The sequence below is a fragment of the Stenella coeruleoalba genome (assembly GCF_951394435.1).
Source record: "Stenella coeruleoalba genome assembly, chromosome: 20".
NCBI lineage: Eukaryota > Metazoa > Chordata > Mammalia > Artiodactyla > Delphinidae > Stenella > Stenella coeruleoalba.
Genome location: NC_137166.1, coordinates 51,213,881 through 51,239,547, shown reverse-complemented (window position 1 = coordinate 51,239,547; position 25,667 = coordinate 51,213,881). Strand labels below are relative to the sequence as shown.

At 56.5% G+C, this 25,667-nt stretch overlaps 4 protein-coding genes across 4 annotated transcripts; 2 read left to right on the top strand and 2 right to left on the bottom strand.

Annotated features, from left to right (window-relative positions):
• Positions 1-66: 66 nt before the first annotated feature.
• On the top strand, positions 67-4,000 carry RPL18 (ribosomal protein L18). The gene is made up of 7 exons (XM_079908541.1): positions 67-132; positions 1,288-1,374; positions 1,743-1,850; positions 2,383-2,481; positions 3,019-3,142; positions 3,286-3,355; positions 3,883-4,000. The coding sequence occupies exons 1-7, from the start codon at positions 130-132 to the stop codon at positions 3,956-3,958; spliced, it is 567 nt and encodes a 188-aa protein (XP_079764667.1). The 5' UTR covers positions 67-129; the 3' UTR covers positions 3,959-4,000.
• A 2,022-nt stretch (positions 4,001-6,022) lies between these two features.
• On the top strand, positions 6,023-14,901 carry FAM83E (family with sequence similarity 83 member E; the record flags this gene model as incomplete). The annotated part of the gene is made up of 5 exons (XM_079908104.1): positions 6,023-6,496; positions 7,941-8,108; positions 8,460-8,584; positions 12,454-12,901; positions 14,350-14,901. The coding sequence occupies 5 exons, from the start codon at positions 6,023-6,025 to the stop codon at positions 14,623-14,625; spliced, it is 1,491 nt and encodes a 496-aa protein (XP_079764230.1). The 3' UTR covers positions 14,626-14,901.
• On the bottom strand, positions 9,826-11,197 carry SPACA4 (sperm acrosome associated 4; the record flags this gene model as incomplete). Its single annotated transcript, XM_079907837.1, has 1 exon — positions 9,826-11,197. The coding sequence occupies one exon, from the start codon at positions 11,195-11,197 to the stop codon at positions 10,817-10,819; it is 381 nt and encodes a 126-aa protein (XP_079763963.1). The 3' UTR covers positions 9,826-10,816.
• A 780-nt stretch (positions 14,902-15,681) lies between the features above and the next one.
• On the bottom strand, positions 15,682-23,894 carry SULT2B1 (sulfotransferase family 2B member 1). Its single transcript, XM_079907679.1, has 5 exons — positions 23,686-23,894; positions 21,290-21,416; positions 20,977-21,071; positions 18,132-18,312; positions 15,682-15,886 (listed from the first exon to the last, which is right to left on the bottom strand). The coding sequence occupies exons 1-5, from the start codon at positions 23,881-23,883 to the stop codon at positions 15,693-15,695; spliced, it is 795 nt and encodes a 264-aa protein (XP_079763805.1). The 5' UTR covers positions 23,884-23,894; the 3' UTR covers positions 15,682-15,692.
• Positions 23,895-25,667: the final 1,773 nt, after the last annotated feature.

The following is a 25,667-nucleotide window of genomic DNA, read 5'->3' as shown; positions in this document are numbered from 1 at the left end:
ACATGAGTCAAGATAGAGCGCCGCGTCGCGCCCGTGTGACGTCACGTAGGCGCCACTCGCTGAAGGCTTTCCCCGCCCATCCTAGTTCTGTTCTCTCTTTCCGGACCTGGCTAAGGAGGAGGCGCCATCATGGTGAGCGCGTTTTGCGGCGTTCGGGGCTTGATCATCCGCTGCCATCCGCCGCGGTCTCGCGCTGGGGACGTTCCAGAGTGAGGCAGGGGTTCCGGGGTGTTCGAAGGAGGCGACTCCCGCTGTGGGGAGCTATTTTGGGAGCCCGAAGACCAGGAATGGGCGTTCTCAACCTCCCGCCCCTCCCATAATTCTGTATTATAGGTCCTATCGAATAGATGATCAAATCGAGGGGCAAGGAGGTTAAGTAATATGACCGGGGTCACAGTGCCAGTAAGTGGCGGAGCCAGGATTCGGACCCAGGCGCTGCTCCCACAGCCACTCTTGCCTGTGCTGTCCCTGGATCCGTCACTCCCCAGCCTGAAAAGCTGGGTTCTGGGGCGGGGTGGGGGGGTGTCAAGCGTCCGGTGCCCTAGTGTGGGGGCCAGGCAGGCTTCCGTTCGAGTCTCAGTTCCCTACCCACCGTATCATCATTCCTGTGCGCAGAAAGCATCTGTTAATTGGAGACCCAGTAATTATGCCTCAAAGATGTGAGTTCGAGAAGAAATAAGTCAAAGGAAGTGCTCACCACGGGTCCCTGCATACATTAAGTGCTGGATAAATGAGAACAATTAATAATTAGGTAGTTCTTTATAACTCATGACACAGCCTGAAAAACTTGGAGGAAAGCAGGCAGGGGATGTAGTGGAAATCGTGGGCTCCCTTCAGTTTTAGCACTACTGTGGGAAACGATACTTCATAAAGAGGTCGTTCTAGGGTTGGTCTGTGCAGAGTAAGTTCTAGAAAAAAGAGTCGTTTCCTTTATAAGAACTTGGAGTCTGCCCTTGGTTTAAATGTTTTTGATAACGCTCCGCGCATGGGAGCAAGGTTTGGGAGCTTAAATAATACTTACGTTGTTGAAAAATATAGTTTCTAAAGAAGTAAAAACTTGGGTTAACGCGGCTGCTGTGTTAAGGTCTTTCACGGTGCTGTGTGCCGTGTGTTGAGGCCCGGGGAGTTTTAAGTATTTTCCCAGAGGGTTCCCAGTGGTGATCTGGGATTTGTTGTCTCCAGAGACTGGGGCTGTAGCTGTTTCTTAGAGGTGAGGAATAACTGTTTATGGGGTGAGGAATCTGCCGGATCAGAGTTGGGTTCATGGTCTTCCCTTCACCCCTGCAGGGAGTTGACATCCGCCACAACAAGGACCGAAAGGTTCGACGCAAGGAGCCCAAGAGCCAGGACATCTACTTAAGGCTGTTGGTCAAGGTGAGGTTGGGGCCTAAGCCCTCTAGGCAAGGCCACCCTGGAGATATCAATACAAGTTCTAGAGCCTCCATGCTGGTATTGGTCCCGGGCTCCTTGCAGGGGCCTTCAGGGCAGGCTCAAATCTCTGCTGCTTTCCCTTAGCTTCTGGAGATTCCAGTGTTTTCAGCCTCTGGGCTGGTTTACCAGTGGGGAGGGGGATTTTCTGGGTCCCTGGCCAGGAGGGACCTAGGCCAGCTCTTTCCCGTGGGCTTAACGGGATGGGGCAAAGCCCTAAGTCACTTCTTTGCCCCTTCGTTAGAAAGCTGAGAGGGAGGGAGGGGGGCGGGTGGGCTGCCCCGGGTTTAATGCTCGTTTTCCTTCCCCTCCAGCTGTACAGGTTTCTGGCCAGGCGAACCAACTCCACCTTCAATCAAGTTGTGCTGAAGAGGTTGTTCATGAGTCGCAGCAACCGGCCACCCCTGTCCCTTTCCCGGATGGTGAGGGGCTGAGGCGGAGGGCATAGCCAGCCTGGGGAGCGACTGGATCGTGTCTGGAGCTGGACTTCGGGTGGAAGGGCGGGCTTGGAGCTCTCTGGTAGCGGCTTGGCTATCAGCTGGCTTAACCTCATCCAGTGGTGGGTGCAGAGCTCTGACCCTCTGATTGTAGCTGAATAGTGGGGGCATGGGACTGGCTTGGCCTCTTGGTCTCATTTTCCTTCTCATTGTGTGTGTCTGGGGGTGGGTTACAGTGGCTTTATGAGATCTTCCTGAGGTTTCAAGTTATAGAGCATCTTCTGTGTCAGAAGCTTTCTGTAGGAGAGAACCGTGGAGAAATCTGTTTGTATTTTCTTTGGAGATTTTCCCAGACTGGACCTGAGATTAGGCTTGTGCTAGCTTGAGAGGTGTGGCGTGGGTAGGTTTAGCCCAAACGGGACACAACTGTTGGTCCTTGGGATGCCTGAATGGGTGGGATTGGATTTAACCACCAGAAGGGACTTGTTTAATGTGCATTTCATCCCCACCGCCCCAGATTCGGAAGATGAAGCTTCCTGGCCGGGAAGGCAAAACGGCTGTGGTGGTGGGGACTATAACGGACGACGTGCGTGTCCAGGAGGTGCCCAAACTGAAGGTGAGCGGGGAGGGGGCTCAGGAGCGTGTTGGGTGGGTCACGGTGAGCTCCTGTGGACCCGGCTCAATTTCTCGTGCCGCCGGCAGGCTCATCTCACCTCTGGGTAAGGCAGGCGTCGTGCCTGGGTTGAAGGGTGGGGGGGGGGTTGTCCCTCACATTGTTGATGGCAGGTATCCCTGGACAAGCCCCTTCTGGGGCCCAGCTGATGGTACTCGCTCTGGACCCAGACAGCCAGAGTTCAGACCTGGATTTCTCTGCCACTTTGTAATCTCTGGACAAAGTCCTGGATTTCTTTGTGCCTCAGTTTCCTTATACATAATAGTTTCAGGTTGCGGTGTTAAAGGGGTTTCTAGGAGTAAAGTGGTAAGAATGGCTGTCGTGAGCTCAGGAAGCTGCCTCCAGTAGTTGGTGGTGTGGTGATTGGGCCGAGGAAGCAGCTGGGACTCCTGCTGGGCCTGGGCAGTGGACAGGAAGTCCCAGCAGCCCCTGGGTCACCCTCCAGGGGGCTCTGGCCACACCTGTCCTCTGTGTCCCCAGGTGTGTGCTCTTCGAGTGAGCAGCCGCGCCCGGAGCCGCATCCTCAAGGCGGGGGGCAAGATCCTCACCTTCGACCAGTTGGCGCTGGACTCGCCCAAGGGCTGTGGCACTGTCCTCCTGTCTGGTGAGTGCTGCTTAGTGGCTTGAGGGGGTCTGTAAAGAGCTGTGGGACTGCTAGCAGCCTTTACCTTGCCAGGCCTGGGCGGTCAATGACACTCCCACCCCCCCCCAGATCAGCCTGAGCCACCGCTTCCTTCCCTTCCCCAGGTCCTCGCAAGGGCCGAGAGGTGTACCGGCATTTCGGCAAAGCCCCAGGAACCCCGCATAGCCACACCAAGTGAGTATACCTAGCCCTGGACCCCAGCCTGCAGGTCTAGGCGTTGCCACGCTGCCAGCTGCTTCTGTTTCTCCCACTAGTCCAGCCTCAGGTCTCTCTCGAATTCCCCCACCCTCTTACCCGCTTTTCCTTCAAGACTGCCTAAAGTTCTGTTCCTCGGGTGTTGAGCTCCCTGCACAGCCAGCATCACAGATGCAGGCTTCCCAGGGCCTGTCCCCGTCTTTGTGGTGGGGCCTGCATTCTGTCCAGCGCTGGGGCGCCCAGGTGGATGGCCCCAGGGCCTAGTGCAGGCGCTTCAGCAGCCACTCCTGCCAGTTTTGCTTCCTGCGCTGCCAGGCTCTTGCAGCAGCGGACTTGGTGTCACCACTGACGCTGCTTGGGTTGAGCGAAGCCCCCTTCTGGTGTCCCTGTGCTTCTCTGTTAGAGCAAGCAGCTCTCTTCTGAGCTCCCAGCCAGACAGGTGGCGGGGGCGTCCCTCGCTTGTCTGTAACGTGTGCCTCTTCTCACCCTCCCTTCTCTCTCTGCAGACCCTATGTACGCTCCAAGGGCCGGAAGTTCGAGCGCGCCAGAGGCCGACGGGCCAGCCGTGGCTACAAGAACTAACCCCAGATCCTACCTTGTTATTAAAAAGATTTTGGATGCTAATGGCCTTTTGTGTATTATTGGGGAACGGGGTTGGGGGAGGGAGAGGATCAGAACCGGCGGTGAGAACGCCTTTGTTTGGGGGAATGGTTGCCACGCCCTTTTCTGGGGAGACCAGCCTTTGGGGTGAACCCCTTCCGCTGTGCTGGGGGACGGAGCCTACCGTCCCAGGTGTGTGTGGTCACTGCCCTAAGCCTGTTGGCTCCCTTGGACCTCGCTGCACCGTTGGGACCTGGCAGCCATCTAAGGCCGAAGCCCCACCTCTTTCCCAGGTGTGTGGTGAAGCACCTGCTGTTTTCTCCAGTTAGCCACGCCTACTCTTAAAGGAACCGCACTCCCCTCCCGGATCACTGCTCGGGAGGGCTGGCGGGGCTTGGACCAGGAAGTATAAATGGGGCGGGCCGCCGTAGCGGAGGGGGCACGTGAGAATAGGTGATGCGCTCCCCCTCCCCCGAAGCTTGAGTCAGGCGGGCCGTCAGTCTCTGGGCGAAGCCTGTTGAGTGTGTTCCTGGAGCTGGGACCTTACTGTCCTCTGTCTCCAGGGGCCTGTGTCAGCCCTACCCCTGTGTTTGCACAAGGGGCCGTGGTCCCCGGATCCCGGGAAGAAACCCGGTGAATAAGGCGAGGCGGCCGGAAGAGCCGCAGAAATGAAAGGAGGTCTCCAGGCCCTTGATCTGACTGTTCTCTGAAAAGGCAAGAGAAGGAGGGGTAGGGGTTGGAGACCTGGACGCAATGGGGGCGTCTGGGGAGGGCAGGAGGGAGAGGGAGTGGCCTGGCTTTATTCCCCGTCCTTCTCTTTGCAGGGCTGGTCGCTGCGGTCTGGAGGAAGGGAGCAGACTGGGTGCTGGGATTGGAAGGAGGGCTGCTTGTTGGCAGGGATCAGGGGTCCACCCACCAGAGGCAGGGTCAGGATCCTCAAAGGGACGTCTTGGGAGGGAGAGATGCAGGGTGTTCCTTGTCTAGGAATAAGTGGATGGTCCGATAGCAGGAGATAGTGGGATTAAGGCAGAAATCCAGGCTGGAGTCAGCATTGATTAGAGGACAGCCAGAAACAACCCGGTGGCCCAGGAGACAGGCAGGGGCAGCCGTCTGAGGAACTGTGGCTAGTTAGTCGGCCCCTCAATCTAGATGGGCTGGTTCCATGATAATCAAACCCCCTGTAGAGGGCATCCGCCACTGCAGCAGCCTGAGTGGGTGTGAACGCTCAGGGAGCAGAGTCCTCAACCGGCAGAGGAGACAGACCTAGTTCCCCAGCTGGGGAAGGTGATACCGAGGTTTAGGGCTGCAGTGCATTCTTCCGAGGCTGAGAGGGGAGATTCAAAGAGAAGTCTTCCGGGATGGTCAGCCCGTGAGCGCTGGTGAGCCAGCCAGCTGGTTGTCGGGAGAAACCGGTTCTAACGGAGCCAGCTGGGTGCCCCACTCGGCGGTCAGATACTGAGAGTGTCAGTTGGAAGCAATCGGTGTCTTCCAGACAAAGAGACAGCCAGAGAGGGTCGGTTAGATGTGCTGACTGCCAGGGAGAAACAGGCATCTCGCCCTGCCTTTAGTTAGGGACATTTGGGTGCTCAGAGACGGGCAGACAGCCTGTTGCCTGAAGATGGGGAAGTCAGCCTGAGCCAGCCGAAGGGTCAGTTGGGGCATCATGTAGCCAGCGGGCTGGAGGTGTCGGGGAGCAGAGATGGGCAGCTGATGGATCGCACAGTTGGAGACAGTGTCAGGTGGTCAGCCTGACCAACACGCAGGGCCAGTCATAGGCTCAGCCAGACCATCAGAGGCTGGCAGGAAGCTCAGATGGCCGGTGGGCTGTTGGTCTGAGCAGAGCCACGCACCCGGTGGTTAGTCGCTTGGGCAGTCTGATTATCAGGACGGCAAGCCAGGGACAGTGCAGGGAGCCATTTGGACTTAGGGCTGTCCTGCCTTGCACGGCCACACAGACTCTGTCGGGAGACCCCCAGATGCTCAGTGCCCAGAGACGGCCAAGCCCTTGGACATCCAGCCTCTCCGTCCTCCCACCTGAACGGCCTAATGGCAGCCTCCCAGCTGGCAGCACTGGGAGGAATAGAGTCAGGGGCCGGGCAGCTGCCCCTGACCGAGGCCACTCCCAGCTTCCTGTATTCCGAGGGCCAGAGGCTGGCGCTGGAGGCTCTGCTGAGCCAGGGTGTGGAGGCGTTTGAGGCCTGTGTGCAGCGCGAGGGGCTGCGGCCCTTCCTGAGTGGAGATGAGCTCCGGGGCCTGGTGGCGACGGCTGAGGACTGGACGGCAGCGAAGCAGGAGCCTAGCAGGGCAGCAGAGGGAGCCACCGCCACCGATGGGGACTTGGGCAGCCTGACCTACTGGCCTGGACAGTCAGAGGAGCCGGTGCCCATGCTGCGGCTGGGCTGGCCGGAGGACTCAGCCTGGAAGGGTATCACCCGGGCACAGCTGTACACGCAGCCACCTGGCGAGGGCCAACCGTCCCTCAAGGAGCTGGTGCACCAGGAAATCCAGGCCGCCCACAAGGTGGGGGCCTCAAGGGCCTAGTGTCCCTTCCTCAGAGCCGGTCATCCTCACATGCCAGCCCCCAGATGTGGGAGTGAGTACACATCACTTGGGAGCCAGGCATTCTGAGCTGTGCCCTCCTGGAACTTGTGTGTCCACATCCCTGGAACCCAGGAATCCATACCTCCCAGCCCCCAGGACTTGGGCATCCACACCCCCCAGATCTCATCCTCTCCCTCTTACATATGGGGGGGGTCCCATCTTCTCCCCAGGACCTGGGTGCCTTAGGCATCCATGGCCCTTGGACCTACTTATGACCCCCCTGGTCTCAGTCATCTCCTCTACCACTTCCACCACCAGGGTGGAGGTCTCCATCCTCCTTTCGGGGAGGGCCCAGATGTCTCCCCTGCAGCACCCCCTGGACAGCACTTTTTTTTTTAACAGTTTATTTAGTTACATATTTTATTTATTTATTTAATTTTATTTTCAACTGCGTTGGGTCTTCGTTGCTGCGCGCGGGCTTTCTCTAGTTGTGGTGAGCGGGGGCTTCTCTTTGTTGTGGTGCGCGGGCTTCTCATTGCGGTGGCTTCTCTTGTTGTGGCGCACGGGCTCTAGGCGCGCGGGCTTCAGTAGTTGCGGCACGTGAGCTCAGCAGTTGTGGCTCGCGGCCTCTAGAGCACAGGCTCAGTAGTTGTGGTGCACGGGCTTAGTTGTTCTGTGGCATGTGGGCTCTTCCCAGACCGGGGCTCGAACCCATGTCCCCTGCATTGGCAGGCGATTCTTAACCACTGCGCCACCAGGGAAGTCCCCCCGATTCTTTAACAATTTTCCTGTTACTGCTCCCATGCTAAGTGCTTTACATGAGTTAACCTGCCTAATCCTCAGGAGGACCCTGTGAGGCTGAGACTTAATGTGCCCATTGAGGAGATAGGGAAACTGAGGCACGGCAGATTGTCTCTTGCCTGTACGTGGCCGAGTGGGGATCTGAACCAAGGCTGTCTGGCCCGTGAGTCAGGGTTCATCACCACTACCTTTTTCCGCCTGCAAGATCCAGGCCTTCAGCACCCCCCAGTCCCCAGAGCTCGCCGTGGTGGCCTGGCAGGTCATCCCTCCCGAGGACCCAGGTGGGCAGCTGCCCACAGTGCCCTGCGAGGGCCTCCAGCCCACTGACCTCTGGAGCAGGGCAGCCATGTATTAGTGTCACAGCTCAAGGGATACGGTTGCAGACGTGTGATTTATGATAACAGTTTTCAAGCAGTTAGAGGTGTGGGTCTCGAGGAAGGGCTGTTTTCTTCTCATTCACACGTAGGCACTGCATGAACATAGTGCATGTCTGGGGGGCCTCCCCCTCAGGCTCCCTGAACATCCCATGGAGACTGGGCCCTTAAACCCTCCAGAGCACGTCACCCTCTGCATGTCCCCCTAAGCCCTAGGCTCCACCCACAGCCCCTCTCCCCACCCTCAGCTGGTGGCCGTGGTCATGGATGTCTTCACTGACCCAGACCTGCTTTCGGACCTGGTGGATGCTGCCACACGCCGCTGGGTGCCCGTCTACCTGCTCCTAGACCACCAGCAGCTGCCTGCCTTCCTGATTCTGGCCCAGCAACTGGGGGTGAACCCCTGGACCACTGAGGTAGGGGCCTGGCAGGAGGGACCCCTGAGTCCCCAGTGCCCTGGCACTGGGAGCATCAGACGAAGACCCTTCCATGGGACCCTGGGTCATCGAGGTGGATGCCAGCTGAGAGGGTCCCCTGAGATGTGATGCCCATGACAGGGGTGAAACTGGGGTCAGCCTTCTCATGGGGTCCCTCTGAGTCAGGAATATCTGCAACAGACCCCTGAGGCCCTGGGGAAGCTGGGACAGAACCTTCCAGAGAGTCATGGGCCACTTAGCTAAGACCAGCCTGTAGGGATCCTGAGCCCTCGGCACTGGGTGGAGGTCTGGGGGGTCAGCCTGAGCAAAGGCGTGCCTCCCCCACCCCAGAACCTGGACATCCGAGTCGTGCGGGGCTGCAGTTTCCAGAGCCGTTGGTGTCGGCAGGTGAGCGGCAACGTCCGGGAAAAGTTTGTGCTGCTGGACGGCGAGAGGGTCATCTCAGGATCCTACAGGTGCGGCTACCCCCCCAACCACCACACTGCCCGGTCTCCTGTCCCCAACTGTCCCTCAGTGGTTTCAGACAGCAGTTGGCAGCCCCTTTCCCAGACTCTCTTTCCTCATCTGTAAAATGGGTCTAACCCCCTGCTCGGGAGAGGAGGCGTCCTGTAGCAGAATAGGCTGGCACTGGCCCTGCTGCTGGGCTGTTTAGTGGCTTGGGGGTAAGTCTTCATCTCTATGACCCCTGTGTTTCCTCATCTGGAAAACTGGGCTCTCACTTGGTGTGTGGGAGTTTCCAAGCCAGGGGGACCTGGATTGAAGTCTGAGCTCTGCCTTGGGTGAGTAACTCCACCTCTCTGAGCATCTGTACAAAAATCAGAGCTGGGGCTTCCCTGGTGGTGCAGTGGTTGAGCGTCCGCCTGCCAATGCAGGGGACACAGGTTTGTGCCCCGGTCCGGGAAGATCCCACATGCCGCGGAGCGGCTGGGCCGGTGAGCCATGGCCGCTGAGCCTGCGCGTCCGGAGCCTGTGCTCCGCGACGGGAGAGGCCACGACAGTGAGAGGCCCGCGTACCTCAAAAAAAAAAAAAAAATCAGAGCTGGTATGCAAATGGCCCAGCCCTCAGACCATCTCATGTCCCTCCTCTGCTCCCTTTGGGGTCTGATTGACCCTGGAACCTGGCTCCGTGACTTCTTAGTTCTGTGACATTGGGCCTTCCCCACTCTGAACCTCAGTTTTCCCATCTGGAAAGTGTGAAAATAGCAGCATTTACTTCCTGGGAACAGCATGTCAGGGGGCACGTGGACTCCGGGTCAGATGGCCTGGGGTCAAATCCTAGCTCGGACAGTTACTGGCTGTGTGACTTTGCATAACTGACTTCCGCTCTTTGTGCCCCAGTTTCGCCCTCTAGACAATGGGATGGTTCAGTGAGTGCGTCTACAGCAAGGTTTCTCAACGGAGGCACTACTCACATTCGGAACTGGAGGACTCTGTGCTGTGGGGGGGCTTTCCTGGGCTGAACTGCCCTCTACCCAGGAGATGCTGGTAGCGTTCCCCCTTCCCCAAGTACAACTACGCAAACTGTCTCCAGACTTTGCCCGGTGCCCCCTGAGGGACGGAAGTGCCCACTTGATGACCTTTGCTCTAGGCTGCTGGCTTTGAACCTTGAGCAGGCATCAGAATCACCTGGACGACTTGTTAAAAAAAAAAAGCAAACAGATTTCTGAGCCCTGCTCCTTTTCAGCCGGGCTGGGATGGGGCCCGAGAATTGGCATTTCTAGCAAGTTCCCGGTCGATGATACTGATGCTGCTAGTCCAGGGACCACACTTTGAGAACCGCTAGCACCGAGACTGGGGGGTTGTTTTTTTTTTTTTTTAAAGGGCTTCAAATGCTTGGCTCTTTTATGTATCTATCTATCTATTTATTTATTTATTTTTGGCTGTGTTGGGTCTTCGTTGCTGTGCGAGGGCTTTCTCTAGTTGCGGCGAGTGGGGGCCCCTCTTCATCGCGGCCTCTCTTGTTGCGGAGCACAGGCTCCAGACGCGCAGGCTCAGTAGTTGTGGCTCACGGGCCTAGTTGCTCCGCGGCATGTGGGATCTTCCCAGACCAGGGCTCGAACCCGTGTCCCCTGCATCAGCAGGCAGATTCTCAACCAGTGCGTCACCAGGGAAGCCCTTTTTTTCTTTTTTTTTGTCTGCAACACGCAGCTTGCGGGATCTTAGTTCCCCAACCAGGGATTGAACCCCGGGCCCTTAGCAATGAAAGCGCAGAGCCCCAACCGCTGGACCGCCAGGGAATTCCCGAGACTGGGAGGTTTTGAAGAGAACCCACGTTCCCAGCTTCACTTGGGGATTCAATGAGATAACGATGCCTGGCACGGAACATAAGAAGTGCTCCATAAACGTCAGCTGTCGTTTATTATTTATTTTTTACCATATTTCATAGACTCTAAGGTACCACCAAAGCAAAGAAACATCCTGATCAGAATGTGAAATGATACGCGTCTTAGAACCAATGAAATACAACAGCACAGTCAAACCCATAAGGCCTGGTTCCCCACCACTAAATCAGGCCTGATGCTTCGTCGGGCGCTGGGCTCTGGTGACAGCCCTAGAACGATGAGGCCAGGGCCACAAGGGGTTGTCCAGGGTCTCTGGCCATTTGACAGGGGAAGGGGATGGAGGCAGGGGGCATGGGGGGGCAGCGCAGGCGGGAGACCAGTCCTGGGCCCTGCCCTCCAGGTTGGTCACAGCAAATGTCGGAGCAATTGCAGCGCGCCCAGCGCCAGGCTGGTGGTGGCCCCTGCCATCCGGCCGCCTGTGGGGTGGGGGGCCCCGTTACACAGGTGGCCGGTGCAGCAGTTGGTGGTGAGGCTGTAGGTGACGCCCATGTAGCTGACGGGCTCCTCGCGGCCACACGAGGTGGCCGGCACGCAGCCTTTGTTGGTGATGGGGCTGACGCCGGGGGCCACCCCATGGCCCGTGAAGCAGTCCTCGTCATCGCCACAGCGCATGTGCATGCCGGGACAGATCGTGGAGTCGGTCAGCTCACAGAAAACGCAGTCCTTGGTGCCCATCGTGCCTGGGGGCAGAGCCATCACCAGAAGCAGCAGCCAGCCGAGGACCATGGTGGCCTGGTGGCGGGACGGTGCCCAAGCCAGGCAGTAGGCTTCCTGGGCCTCCCGGAACTGCTGAATGGCACTCCTCACGCCCGCAAGGCTTGTACCCCTGGTTCTGGTCTCCCAGGATCAGCACCTGGCGTGTCCTTGGTTCCCAGTGCTCTGCATCCCTCTCGGAAGCTCTGTTGTGACCACGGCTCTCTGGTCCTTGGGTCTCAGAAACTCCACCGGGATGGAGATGAGCCAGTGGCCGCTGCCTGACAAGAGACTTTGTGCAGCGGAATGGGGTGACCTCACAGACCCCAGCCAGGGTTCCCACTGACTGCTCTGGGGGTGAGGTCATAGGTGGGGGAGGGGTGTCACAATCTGAGGGGCAGGCTGGCCGGCCGACCTGCCCGGGAGCAAGGACACTGCCGCTCCACCTAGGTAAGGGAGCTCAGACCAACTTTCATCATCTCGGCTGCGAACTCATCCGCTCTGCTGGGCGCTGGGTGCTGTCCCGCCACGTGCAAGATACACAGCCCGGGGCGAGCCTGTTTTTCCGATGGGCAAACTGAATGAGGCTCAGGAAGGAAAACTGATACGTCCAAGGTCCCCTGAGCCAGGACAAGAGTCCAGGTTCACTTAATTCAAGAGAGCATTTACTGAGCACCTGCTGTGTACCAAGCCCTGTGCTCAGTGCTTTAAATCACAGCCACTGTGGTCACAGCGATAGTAAGGGCACAGCTCACCACGGCTCGCAGGCTTTTAATGCTGGGCACCTACCAGGCCCCGGGCCGGAGGCCTGACCCATGTTCTCTGATTCTAATCTTCCTACGTTTTAGCTCCATATTACAGATGAACAAACTGAGGCAGGGAGCAGGCACACCTAGAGCCTGGCACACAGCAAGCACTTAATAAATGGCAATCACTGTAGGAAGCAGCTGAGTCTTTAGTCCCCGAGGGTGTCAGAATCCCATCTCTCTCCAGAGGGGGAAACTGAGGCATGCCTCCATGGGGACAAGGCAGAGGCCAGGTTTAAACTCGAGTCTGATTCCAGATGATCATTTAAGTATGTTAACTGATGTTGTCTTCACATCAACCCTCTGGGGTAGGTACTTCATTGTTCCCATTCTACAGAGGTGCATGTTGAGGCCAGAGGGATGGCAGGACTTGGCGGAGGTCCCAGAGCCCGCCCTGGGACCAGGTTGGGGCCTGGTGATGGGGGCCAGACCAGGCTTCTGGGGATGCTTGGAGATCCTGACCCCCACCTCTGTGCCCCCCAGCTTCACATGGAGTGACTCACGCCTGCACCGTGGCCTGGTGACCCTGCTGACCGGTGAGATCGCCGATGCCTTCAGCCGAGAGTTCCGGACACTCTATGCGGCCTCCTGGCCGCTCCCGCCCGCGCCCACCCCAGGTCCCTTTGTCAGAGCCCTGGGGGGGTTGCAGCTGGCCTACAGCCCGCATCACGTGGCCCGCCGCTGCTCCGTGGCCCCCCTGTCGCCGCCACCACTGCCTGATGGCTCGCTGGCCCAACGCCTGGCCGCCTGCCGAGTCTTCGAGGGGGACAGGCAGGAGACCCTGGCCAAGCCAGGGCCAGCTCTTAGCGACATCCTGAGGAGTGTACAGCGAGCCCGGACCCCCAGTGGCCCCCTGGCCCAGCACAGCCGCTCCCTATGGGACCTGAGCCGCCTGTCCCAGCTGTCAGGCTCTAGTGACGGTGACAATGAGGTGAGACCTGGTGGCTGGCCTGAGAGAGAATAGCTGGAAGAGGATAGAGGCATGTGAGCGCCTGCGATGTGCCTGGCCCCGGGGGTGGGGTGGGGCGGGGAAAAACAAAACTGCTCCCCTGCGTTCATAATCGCATCGTCCACTTCCTGTACCCCTACTGTGTGCTGGGCAGGGGAGCGCCTGGTAACACTGGGCAGAGACCCCGAGAGCCCTGGGTGTGAAACCTGGCAAGATACACCAACTGTGAGAGCTCCGGGCGTGGGAGGGGGAGAAATGCCTTCTCTGAACCTCAGTGTTCTCATCAAGGAAATGGGCTGAGCTAGTGTCCCCATCCTCAGTTTGCTTGGGAGGAGGAGTCAATGAAATCGAAAGAAATAGAATAATCACCATCATTACAATAAATTCCCAAAGTGGAATTTATTTTGATTTCCTGATATCTTCCCAGGGCAATGAAGCGATACTCTTATTACACTCACTTTTATGGATGGGAAAGCTGAGGCTCAGAGAGGTTGTGTTTAACTTGCCCAAGTCAAAGCAACGATCTTTTGCGGGCACCTTGCCACGTGCCAGGCCCCGTGCCAAGCGCTTTCGCAGAGGTGGTTAAATGTAACCCTATGAGGTGGATGTGATTACAGCTCTCCACCCACCCATTTCACAGATGGGGAAACTGAGGCACCAGGGAGGAATTGGACCTTAGCCCTGGTTGCCTCCCAGGCAAGACTTTTAAATGCTCTGCTTGCTGGCTTCCTAGATTCGAGTGTGCTAGGGGTATTGGGGAGGGGATTAGGGAAGGTCAGGGGGGTCTCCCCTCCCTTCCCCCAGCTGCTTAGACACTGGGGTTCCGGCAGAGCCTGCCCCAGTTCTCTGGGGAACCCTGGGCAGGCCCTCAGTGTCCTCAGCTGTGAAGTGGGCTATGGAGAGGGTAAGAGCAGAGCCACGTGGGAGAAACCGGTGGATTCTCCTTGGATCCAGACAGACCTGGGGTCAGTTCCTCTGTGAGCTGTGCCCCCTCTGAGCCTCAGTTTCCCCATCTGCTAAGTGGGAGCTCAAGGACTCTCTGGAGAGTGAGGGAGAAAGTCCCAGGAATCATCTCCCTCCACCCGGGTCAAGGGGAGAAGAGGGATGGGCAAGGGCCAGGTCCTCACTTCTCCCCCGTCCTGAGCCGCCCTCACCCAGCATCAACTCCCTTGGCAAATATTTGCTCCCCCCATGAAGCTGCCGACTGCTTCCTGTTCCTCCCCACCGCAAAGCTGCGCGTGGGGATGCAGCTCCTTGCCCCTTCTGTAGGTCTGGGCGTCCCTGGCCTCCCCACTCACTTCCTTCCTGGTTCTGGAGACCCCTCGGAGTTTCACACCCTCCCCTCCGTCATCACCTCCCTCCGGTCTCACCTCCTTCCTCCTCTGGGCCCCCAAGTGCCTCCTCTCACCTCCCTCTCTTTCCCTCCACAGCTCAAGAAGTTCTGGGGCTCCAAGGACACCCCAGCCAAGGCTCTGATGAGGCAGCGGGGCGCTGGAGGGGCCCCCGGTGGTGAGGCGGACTCCGGTCCCCTGGCCCCGTCCCAGCCCTGGGGTGGCCCCTTGCCTCTCATCCCTGCCCGCCGCCTCCACTATCCGTCCCCGACCCGAAGGCGGTTTGGTGAAGATGCTGCCTCCAAACTCCCAGAACCCAGAGGCATCCGGCAGCCAGATCGGGCCGCCCAGCCAGGACTCAGGGGGCGGCGCTGACAGGAGCCGAAGCCAAATGGGGCTGGCCCCGTCCCAGGACAGTCGGACAACTGTTGCTCAAAGCCCCCCTGCCTCACTGTTGTACCTTGAACAAGGCTTCTGACCTCAGTGTCTGGGAAGTGGAAGGGATTTTTTTTTCTTTTCTTTTCTTTTCACTTGTTCTAGAACTTGGGCAAGCCCGGTGCTCACTCTAGACCTCATTGTCACAGCCTAGAAAATGGGCATAAGGTCTCCACTAGCTGGCATCCTAGAACAGCACACATCGTGTTCCGGCCGGGTCAGAACTTCTCTGAGGAGAGGCCTGGCTGAGTGGCCCCCATGGTGGAATTGTGTGGAGTGAAGATGGGGCGTCCCTGGGGCTGAGGGGGGGCTTCCTGCGCCTGCCATGCTCGGGAGCTGTGGGTAAACTGAGCTTGGCCGAGGAGAGGAGAGAACCCGACCAGGGGAGCCGAGCTGAATCATGAGGGACCGGAAATTGGTGAGGACATGCCTGTTGGGGAACAGGTCAGGGCCATGGAGAGGGACCCAGCAGGTGCTGGAACTGTTTTGTGGGCGCTAAGGGGGGAGCTGTTAGGGCTGCCTTTTACCCCTGCTCAGAATAAAGCTGCTTCGTGCCAGAAACTTGCATTTCCACAGTCTCATGGGAGACCCAGGAGTCCAGACCTGACCCCCCTACTCCCTCAGACCCAGGAGTCCGGGGCCCCAACACCCTCCTCCCCAAGGAGCCAGGGGCCCTGGTCGGCATCACTCTGCTTCCCAAGGATCCAGGGGTCTGGGCTGCAGCACCCTGACCCTAGGGGGGTCAGGTGCCCAGTGCTGGCCTCCCTTCCCCCACCTTTGCCTCTGGGAGAGGCTTCTGAATCACCGACCCCACTGGCGTGCCAGGTGGGTTAGCGGACCTCGCCCTCCCCAGGCCTTGGGTGCCCTGCTCGGGTCCCCACCCCGGCCTCGGTGGCCGGCAGAGGCGCCCCGTCCGCCCTCGCGCGCCCCCTGCCGCCCGCCTGCGGCACGCCACCTCCAAGGCGCATCGAGGAGCCGGGGCAGTAGCGATGCGTTTATTCTCAGGGTCACGGGTGGGATGGCTCGGAGGCCTGGTCTGGGCTGGGACTCGGGTCGGGACTGGGGTCGGGGTCCGGACCGGCGTCCTCGGGGTCCACGTCCCAGGGGAAGGTCGGCAGCCCCCGCATCCGCTCGCGGTAGACTCGGTCGAAGGCTTCGCTCTGCGCCACCGTGAAGTGGTTCTTCCAGTCACCGCAGATCCCTGGAGGGAAGGGAGGGACGGCCGAGGTGAGGGGTATCCAGAGCATCGTCCCCCGCCCCCAAGATCCCAGCACCTTCTTTCCCACCTCCTGGCCTTTGCCTATGGCGTTCCCTTTGCAAGAAGCGCTGGCCTTCCCCCGGCCCCCTCCATCTCCATGTTTGCCCCTTTCCCTCCTGCGATGATGGCTGACACTTACACTGGCAACCAGTCGCCTGGCCAGACCCCTGGGCGCCATTCTTGCCCCCTCCCTCCCTCAGCTTCCTCCTGCCCTACTCCTCCCTCCAGCAGACCTCCTACCTTCCTCCACCGACCTCTTAAATCTCTACCCAGAACATCCGCCTCCTCACCTAGCATTCCTGCACATCCTTCCCAGCCCCTGTATCACCTCCCCTGTGCCCTGTCCCTCACCTCCCTTGCTAGAACAGGGCTTCCTCGCTCCAGTGTTCCAACGCCTCCACTACCTTCAGTATTGCTCTGACACTGGGAACCAGTGCTTTCCCTGCACTTAGTGGGGAAAGTGCATGCCGACCCTTTGCCAGGATTCACTCCTTAGCCCCTCACAGCAACCGAGAAGGTAAGGGGCATGACTTTGCTAGTTCTCTGTGCCCCGAGGTGAGCACTCAGATCCCTCAAGTTTCTCATCGCATGGGATAACCAGGGCCACTAGCCTTTACCTGGAATCCTGGGGCCAAAGTCATTTGGATCACAGTATTTTTTTTTTTAACATCTTTATTGGAGTATAAATGCTTTACAATGTTGTGTTGGTTTCTGCTGTATAACAAAGTGAATCAGCTATATGTATACATGTATCCCCATATCCCCTCCCTCTCACCCTCCCTATCCCACCCCTCTAGGTGGTCACTAAGCAGGGAACTGATCTCCCTGTGCGACGCAGCTGCTTCCCACTAGCTATTTTACATTTGGTAGTGTATATATGTCCATGCCACTCTCTCACTTCATCCCAGCTTACCCTTCCCCCTCCCTGTGGATCACAGTATTTTGAATTTTAACAAATATACCACATTACATGACACCCCTAGTGAGGTCTGGGGGGCTCCCTGTGGTGGGCTGAATAATGAGCTCCCACCAAGATGTCCACGACCTAACCCTTAGAACCTATGAATATGTGACCTGACACGGCAAAAGGGACTTCGCAGATGTGATTAAGTTAAAGATCTTGACGCTTAATGGCAAACATCCTTATAAGAGGATGCAGGAGGGTCAGCGTCAGAGAGTAGAAGATGTTTCTGAAGGTGGAGGAAGGGGCCACGAGCCAAGGGATGCAGGCGGATCTGGAAACTGTAAAGGCCGGGAACCAATTCTCCCCTAGAGTCTCCAGAAAGAACACGGTACTGACACTTTAATTTTAGCCCAGTGAGGCTGATTTTGGACCTCTGACATCCAGAATGGTAAGGGAGTGAATGTGTGTGTGTGTGTGGTTTTCTTTTTAATCTTTTCTTTTTTTTTTTTTCTTTTTTTGGCTGCACCGTGCGAGATCTTAGTTCCCCAACCCCGGGGCCACGGCAGTGAGTCCTAACCACTGGACTGCCAGGAAATGCCCTGAATGTGTGTTTTTGTTTGTTTGTTTGTTTGTTTGTTTGCGGTATGCGGGCCTCTCACTGTTGTGGCCTCTCCCGTTGCGGAGCACAGGCTCCAAACGCGCAGGCTCAGCGGCCATGGCTTACGGGCCCGGCCGCTCCGCGGCATGTGGGATCCTCCCGGACCGGGGCACGAACCCATGTCCCCTGCATCGGCAGGCAGACTCTCAACCACTGCGCCACCAGGGAAGCCCCCGTGTGTGGTTTTTTAAGGCACAAAGTTTGTGGTATTTGGTTCCAGCAGGAATAGAAAACTAATACACTCCCACCCTCAGCCTGTAATCCAACACTTGAATATTTCTGGGGGGAACTTTAACGCTAAGAAGGATTCCCAAGGACTCCAGATAGCCTCACAGCGTTCAGAGCTGGCTATGGCAATGCCCTGATGCGTCTTCTTCCCACGGGGAGCTCTCTGGGAGTGGTGGGTCTGAGACGGCAGGCACATCCGCAGCACCAGCTGTGTGCCAGGCCCCGTGCTAAGCCCTCTGTGTGGATTCATGGGTCCACAGTGACCCCATGAAGGCAGCCCTGTTGGAGCATCCCCATGTAACAGCTGGGGAAACAGGCCCAGAGAGGTTAAATAACTGGCCCAAGACACACAGCCGGGCAGTGGCCTAATGGGGCTTGGAACCCCAGAGTCCCCTCACCTTTCCGGAGGAAGGCACCGTGGCTCTGGTCCAGCAGGCTGGGGGGCAGCAGGGAGAAGTTGGACATGGTGTTGGCTTTCATGGCTTTGAAGGCCGAGTGCGCCACGACGGACTCCAGCGCTTCCTCGCCCAGCGGCCGGCCCAGGAACTGACAGATGCGCTGCACGGATCTGTGGAGATCCTGGGGGCAGGAGAGAGGGGTCAGGGGATGAGTCAGCGGAGGTGAGGGGAGCCCAGACCAGGAAGGAGCATCAGTCCCAGAGTTCATTTGCCTGACTCCCAACCCAGACCTGGAATCTGGGTGATTCTGCCTCTTTGCCTCAGTTTCCTCACCTCCAAGCCGAAGGGTTGGGCTATGGCCTCTGAAGGTTTTTGACAGTGTGGGGTTTTGGAGGGTTCTGTGGGTGGGAGGGAAGGGGTGGGCCTGGGTCAGAGGTCACAGCAGGGGGCAGAGGTCAGTCCAGCATCTTATGGAGAGTCACCCTCTTTCAGGTTTGAAACGGGTGTCAACTGGTCTGTGCCCCAAACTGCCCCCCACCCCAGGTCCCCATCCCAGAACAGCCCATCATTCACCCAGAGCCAGACTCCTGGCCCGGCCTCACCTCCCCTTGCCCCCTCCCCCTCTTGCCCCTGTCAGTCAACAGCCCGGTCTCTCCTGCTTCAGCTCTCTGCCATATCCCCTGCTCTGTGTCCCCACAGCCCCTAGCACTGGCCAGGCCTTGTCCTCTCCCTCTGGACCCTTGCCTCACCCTCCTCCCCGGCCTCCCTGCCTCCAGTCCCTCACACCCAGAGCTCACCCTGCCCCTCCCCTGTTCCCAGCCCTCCTGTGGCTTCCCAGGGCCCCAGTCCCCAGGCCTCGCTTTTAAGGACAGGCATGGCCTGGTCTTTCCTCTCCTTCCCTGTGCTTTCCTCCCTGCAGGCCTTGGCATGGGGCTGCCAGGAATGCCCTGCACCACCCTTCTCCACCTGACGAACTTACCCATCCAAATGCAGCTCAAGTATCACCTCCCTCATGACTGATGGTTCCAGTCACTGTGGATTAAGCACCTACTGTGTACCGATCTCTAGTCCAAGCCCCTCATGTGTATTTTGCCAATCCTCCCAATAGCCTGGCAGAGGGCTGTCATTACCCCCATCAGTAACTGGAGGCCCAGAGAGGGGAAGACACTTTCCAGGGTCACACAGCCAAGGAGGAGCTCAGATTTGAGTCTCCAAAGCCCACAATCCTCTCTTCTATCTCCCTGACTTCCCTGATACGCAGCGCCCGGCACAGTCAGCCTTCTGGTCAGTTCCACCGACCCCACGGCCCAGATTTTCCAGGTCATTCTTGGTTTCATAAGCCTCCATCCCTTTATCCTCTTGAACCACTGACGTGTCCCAGAAATTCTAACATGTTGGCAGCTCCTCACACTCAGGGGCAGCCCAGAAGCTCGGTCAGGCTGCGTGGCCCAGTTTTTGGTTCAGAGAACAAAGCTTGATGGAAAACAGAGGGGAGGGGTGATGCCGAAATCTTTTCTAGATCTTTCCATCAAAAGAGATTTACCAGGGTGGGAAAAAAAAAAACCAAACCCATGGGGTCTGCAGTGAAGAACTGTGCGCCTCAGGCAGCTTCTCAACTCTCTCGAGGTTATAAGCCCCCACTTTCCTCCTCTATAAAATGGGGGCGATAATAATATTGGGGTGAACCATTTGAAAATTATCATATTTTGCAGTTTGAGAGGCAGAAACATTGGCTATTATGGTTATTATTAATCAGATAGGCCCTTGCTCAGAACCTAATTACTCTTACTTTGGCACACTATACTCACACTTTGCTGTACCTTGTCAGACGGTTACAGTATGCCAAAGCCAGGTACTGTGGTCCTTAAGAACCCTCTGAGCCAGCATTTTCCACCCATTTTAAGGATGAGACCTCTGAGGCTCTGAGATTTTAAAGAGGGTTTTAACGGCTTTTTGAACACCAAAATCCAGGCTCTTTCTGCTACACAAAGTACCAACAAAAAGGAGGATACGAAAAATACATGAAACGCACACACAGGAAGAGAACGTGTCTGGGGCCGTTGGTGAAGGAACATGTATTGGGAACCGCTTAGATTCCCAGCCTCTCAGAACAGATCTTTGTTAAGAACACAGAAGAGTTGGACACGTTCAATGTGGATTGGTCCATCTGGAAGCCCAGCGTCCTCCTTACAGCCGGGCAAAGTCGTAGTCATTCTGCATGGTCCCTTCTTACAGGCAGCCCTTCCTGATTGCCCCAGCCAGAAGGCCTCTCTCTCTCCCAGGTGCCTGCCCCAGGGATGTTTGACGGGGTCCAGGCAGGCTCCCCGTCTGCCTCCAAAGGCTGTCTCCTTCCACTGCTTCCCTCTGCCTTTCAGGTCACAACCATAGTGAAACCATCATCACTTCCCATGGGTCACAGTTTTGTATCGTCTCATTTAACCTATCACGTCCCCTGCTCAGAGGCCACCTGTAGCTCCCACCTACTCAGAGAAAAGCCAAAATCCTCGCTGTGGGTCCCATCCCCTCTGTGCCTTCATTTCCCACCCTACCCCCTCTCAGCTCTGGCCACTCCAGCCTCTTTGCTCTCCTTGGAACACATCAATCACACTCTCACCTCAGGGCCTTTGCACTGGCTCTTCCCTCTGCCCGAAACACTTTTCCCCAGATAGCTCCATGGCTCTCCCCTGACCACTGTTCTGAAAATCGTGCCCACACACATTCCGAATCCTCCTTCCCCACTTGCCTTTTCTCCTTAGCTCTCTGCCATCTGGGAAGGGGAGCTGGAGGGCGTGAAGAAGGGAGGAGTGAGGGGGCGCTGGGTGGAGGTGCGGGAGGGGGAAATCACCTGCTGCAGCTCCTCGTAGGTGATAAACAAGAAGTTCTCTTTGCCCTGCATCCGAATCCAGCCCTTAATGTGGTCGAACCAGGAGCCGAACTGCACTGAGGGCAGAGAGACAGGCAGGGTGAGGGATGGGCAGCTGGGCCACCCCCCGCTGGGGCTCAGAGGGGCCCAACTAGCCCCACATGGCCCCAGGCTTTGGCCCCTTAGAGCTGGAGGCCTCCCTCCAAGCTCCCCATCCCTGCCTCTCCCCAGCTCCTTCTTATCCCTCCTCTGTCCACTAGGGGCTCCCCCCACCTCACTCTGCCCCAGTCCTCACCTTCGCCTTTGAGGAAGTTCTTCAGGAACTGGTCAGGCGTGCCAGGGTCCTTCAACTGCCTGGCGATCTTGGAGTAATGATAGAGCGAGACCACCACGTCTCGGGGGTTCCGGCCCATGTAGATCACCTGTGTGTGGGTGTTGGGAAGAGGGGAGAAGATGTCAGACCCCGAGGTTTCATGCCCTCGAGACCTCTCTCTTCTGATCCTGCAGCAGGACGGACTCAGGGTAGACTTCTCCAGGGACTTCCTAGCTAATGGGAGTTCAGATCAGTTCACCTCAATCCACAGGAGGGGAGAGCTCCCTCCAACCACATTCTAGGAAAAGAGAGGGACTGTTTCAAGACCAGGTGGAGGGACAATTTGGCTTCAGGAAATAAAGAGTGGAAGAGGAAGGCCTGGGGTTCAGGGTAGGGGAGATCATGGTGAGGGGTGTTGACCAAGAGAAGGACAGCCACCCTTCCTTCCCATTCCTGCAGAGGAGGCCCCAGCCTCCTCCCCTGCCCCCCAGCCTCCACACAGCCCCAGAGGGTCTTTCTGTACCCAGAGCTGACCGTGCCCTCCTCGGCTCTCCAGCGCCCCAGAGTGGAGTCCCAGACCCTGGGTCTGGCATTCAAGGCCCTGATGACCTGGTTCCCATCTGTTTACCGGCTTGATGGTCCACAACTAACCCCACTCCAGCCGCATCAGATCTGTCCTTCCCCAGGACCAAGGTCAGCCACCCAGGTGGTCAGCCATGGCTATGTGGCCAACCTCCAACAAAAACCCTGCATGCCGAGGTTCGGGTGAGCTTCCTTGGTGATACTCCGTGTGTGTTGTCACATGTCATTGCTGGAGGACTGAGCACTGTCCATGCAGCTCCACTGGGAGAGAGATAACTTGAAGCTGGTGGCTGGTCTCACCCTCCCCTAGGCACCTTCCCTTCATCTTTTTTTTTTTTTTTTTTGCCTCACCACATGGCTTGTGGGATTTTAGTTCCCTAACTGGGGATTGAACGCGGGCCCTCGGCAGTGTGAGCACAAAGTCCTAACCACTGGACCGCCAGGGAATTCCCACCTCTTCCTTTCATTGACCTTAATCTCTATCCTTCCTCCGTGATAAGCTATAATCGTGAGTATAACAGCTTTGCTGAGTTCTGGAGTCCTTCTAGTGAATCACTGAACCTGAAGGTGGTCTTGGGGACCCCTAGATTGCAATCTGATCTCTTCTCTGTCTATACTCACTTCCTTCCTTGGTGATCCCACCAGTCTCCTGGCTTTAATTTCTCTGTCTCTGTCTCTCTGTCTGTCTCTGTTTCTCTCTGTCTCTGTCTCTCTCCATATATATATATACACATCTCAATAGGTTGCAAATAGATGTGTCCAGCCCACATCTCTCCTGTCAAATCCAGATTTGTCTATCTCACTGCCCATTGGCATCCTCCACCTGGGTGTCGATGGGTCACAGCAGAACCATCTTCCTCCCAAACCTCTCCTCCACAACCTCTCCGTCTCAGTTCATGGCAGCTCCATCCTCCCAGTTGCTTAAACCAAACCCCCTGCAGTCACCCTTGACCCATCTGTTTCTCTCACACCCACATCCAACCTGCCAGCCACTCTTCCTGGTTCCATCTTCCAAATACACTCCAAACCCAGCCCCTTTTCTTCACCTCCCTGTGGCCACCATCCTGTTTGCCTCCATTGTCACCTCCTCCCTGGCACCTGGCTTCTGCCCTCACCCTGATGGTCTGTTCCCTGACTTGCAGCCAGAGGGCGCCTGTGAAAACCTAAGTTGGATCCTGTTTCTGCTTGGCTCTGAGCCCTCCCCTGGCTCCTGTCTCAATCAGCGACAAGAAAACTCCCCACCGAAGTGCACACAGCCCTGCACATTTTGGTCCCTGTTACCTCTCTGACCTCATCTCTCTTCCTCTCTCCCTTGCTCACTTAAATGCAACCACACAGTCCTCCTTGCTGGACCTCAGGCATGCCACATAGACCCCAGGGCCTTTGCACCTGTTCGTGCCTCTGCCGGGAATGTTCTTCCCCCAGACGCCCCCTTTGGCTTCCTTCCCTCACCTCCCAGGTCTTTACTCAAACCACGCCTTCTTACTGAGGTCTCCTTTGACCACCCTATTTATAATTGCAACCCGTACCCCTAACTCTAACCCCCATGTTCCCCTCCTTCTCGATGTGAACTGATCACCTTGGATGTATTCAATCTTTTCCTTATTTACTCCATCTATTCTTTGTCTGTCCCCTTTAGAATGTGGGCTCATAAGGCAGGTGTTCCTTGTGTGTGTATTTGCTGCTGTTCTAGATCAGGGTCGGGCACACAGTAGGTCCTCAATAAATAGGTGTTGAGTTCATCAGTTAGTTATACTTTGCCCCACCAACACACACTCCCCTCCATCCTCCCACACCTTGGCCTTGGAGTTGAAGAAGGCCTTGGTGAAGAGCTGGATGGGGAGGTGAGAACTCATGAGGCGAGGGCTGGGCTGGTCGGGGAGGCTGAAGGCACCCATGATGGCCTCACACCAGGGCGACCGCTTCCAAATGGGCACTGAGCGGATCCAGGAGGGGTCCCCGTCCTTTAGGATTAAGCTGAGGATCTCAATCATCCAGTTTGTGCCTGTTGGAAGAATTGGGCAAATTAATCAGAGGTGGGGAGGGGTGAAGGGGGGACACAATCAAATTCATGATGGTTGCATTATTGTACAATTTGCTACATATGTTTAATGCATGGATTCCTCACACAGCACAGAAGTTAGGATTGGTTATGTTTTTTTAAAATTGAAGTATAGTTGATTTACAATCTTGTGTTAGTTTCAGGTGTACAACAAAGTGATTCAGATATTTTATATATATATATATATATATATCTTTTTCAGATTATTTTCCATTGTAGGTTATTACAAGATATTGAATATAGTTCCCTGTGCTATATAGTAGGTCCTTGTTGTTTATCTCTTTTATATATAGTAGTGTGTATCTGTTAATCCCAAACTCCTAATTTATCCCTCCCTCTTCCCACTTAGGGTTGGTTATCTTTATTTCCAAAGCAGGAAATTGAAGCTCAAAGAAACAAAGTTGCTAACTAAGGCGGCAAAGCTTGGAAGTGGCAACTGTCCACCCAACCCCATTTCGTTTCTCTACCGGGAATACAACAGGACGACATTTTTCCAGCCTCCCCTGAAGCTACATGTGGGACCGTGGGACTGAGTTCTGGCCAAGGAAGTGCGGTGGCAGCCATGTGCAGCCATTTCCAGACTCGGCCCATAAACACCGGCCACGTGACCCCTCCTCTCCACCCCCACCCCCACCCCCGCCCCCTGCTGGCTGAGTGCAGAGATGCCAGTGGAAACTGGGGCTCCTGGGGATGGCAGAGCCAGAAGATGGAAGGAGCCAGGATGCTGGAGACTGCATGGATTTCCCCCCCACTTCCCCCCATCTATCCAGCACTAGCTGGAATTTACAGGAATGAGAAATAAATTTCTTTTTTTTTTTTGGCGGCGCCACGCAGCTTGTGGGATCTTAATTCCCCGACCAGGTATTGAGCCCGGGCCCTCGGCAGTGAAAGCATGGAGTCCTAACCACTGGACTGCCAGGGAATTCCCAAGAAATAAATTGCTATTGGGTCCAGCTTCTGAGATTCTGAAGCACTCCATTAATACATAGAGGAAGCTGGAACTGAATTCAGGTGGCTAGACTTGAAATCTCAGCTCTTTTCACTGCCCTTTCATGGGGGTAAGCCCTTGATTTCTTGAGGGAGCCATAAACGTCACATAGTAGGAAGGGATCTCATCCATGACCCAGTTCACAGGTCTGGATTCCAGGAGATTACAGGTAGGTCAGATGAGAAATCATCGTAATGTGAACAATCACCTGGCATTAGTATTATATTGTCCTGGATTCTAAGAACTACCCCGTGCCAGTTCCCAGTGTATCGCCTCTCAGCTCCAAATCCACTCTTGGTTGCCCTGCTTTGTGCCATTGGAGCTGTGTAAACGGATCTCCTTTGCCACCTAGCGCAATGTGAAGCTGTGTCAGTAGAGGGCGCAGAGGAACCCTGCAGAAGGATGGGATTTCTCCTCCTGGTTCTCCTGGGCTTCTCCCAGCCAGCTCTTGTGATGGACAGCGGCCAGCAGTGCAGTAGACCCCAGTGACACTTACTCCCCCTCACCCCGCCCCGCATCCCAAAGCAAATTTCCTTGGGTGCTCTCTGCTTCAGTCCTAGAGGGAGGGGCTTCGCCCCGTATTGGCTCTTCCTGTATTGTTTAGGGTTCTCTTTACCCCTTGGTGTTTTAATCCCCTGTTACCACTTAATAATTCTTTTTTTGTGGGTATGTGGCAAAAGATACCTAACATGAAATTTACCAATTTAACCATTTTTAAGAGTACGGTT

Excerpts from the sequence above, each read along its gene's own strand:
- RPL18 (XM_079908541.1), top strand. Across the intron at positions 1,851-2,382 it reads CCCTGTCCCTTTCCCGGATG|ATTCGGAAGATGAAGCTTCC; the intron begins GTGAGGGGCTGA and ends CCACCGCCCCAG. Across the intron at positions 2,482-3,018 it reads AGGAGGTGCCCAAACTGAAG|GTGTGTGCTCTTCGAGTGAG; the intron begins GTGAGCGGGGAG and ends CTGTGTCCCCAG.
- SULT2B1 (XM_079907679.1), bottom strand. The coding sequence starts at position 23,883 with ATGATTGAGATCCTCAGCTTAATCCTAAAGGACGGGGACCCCTCCTGG. Across the intron at positions 21,417-23,685 it reads TCTTCAACTCCAAGGCCAAG|GTGATCTACATGGGCCGGAA; the intron begins GTGTGGGAGGAT and ends ACCCACACACAG. Across the intron at positions 15,887-18,131 it reads CGGTGCCTTCCTCCGGAAAG|GGATCTGCGGTGACTGGAAG; the intron begins GTGAGGGGACTC and ends CCTTCCCTCCAG.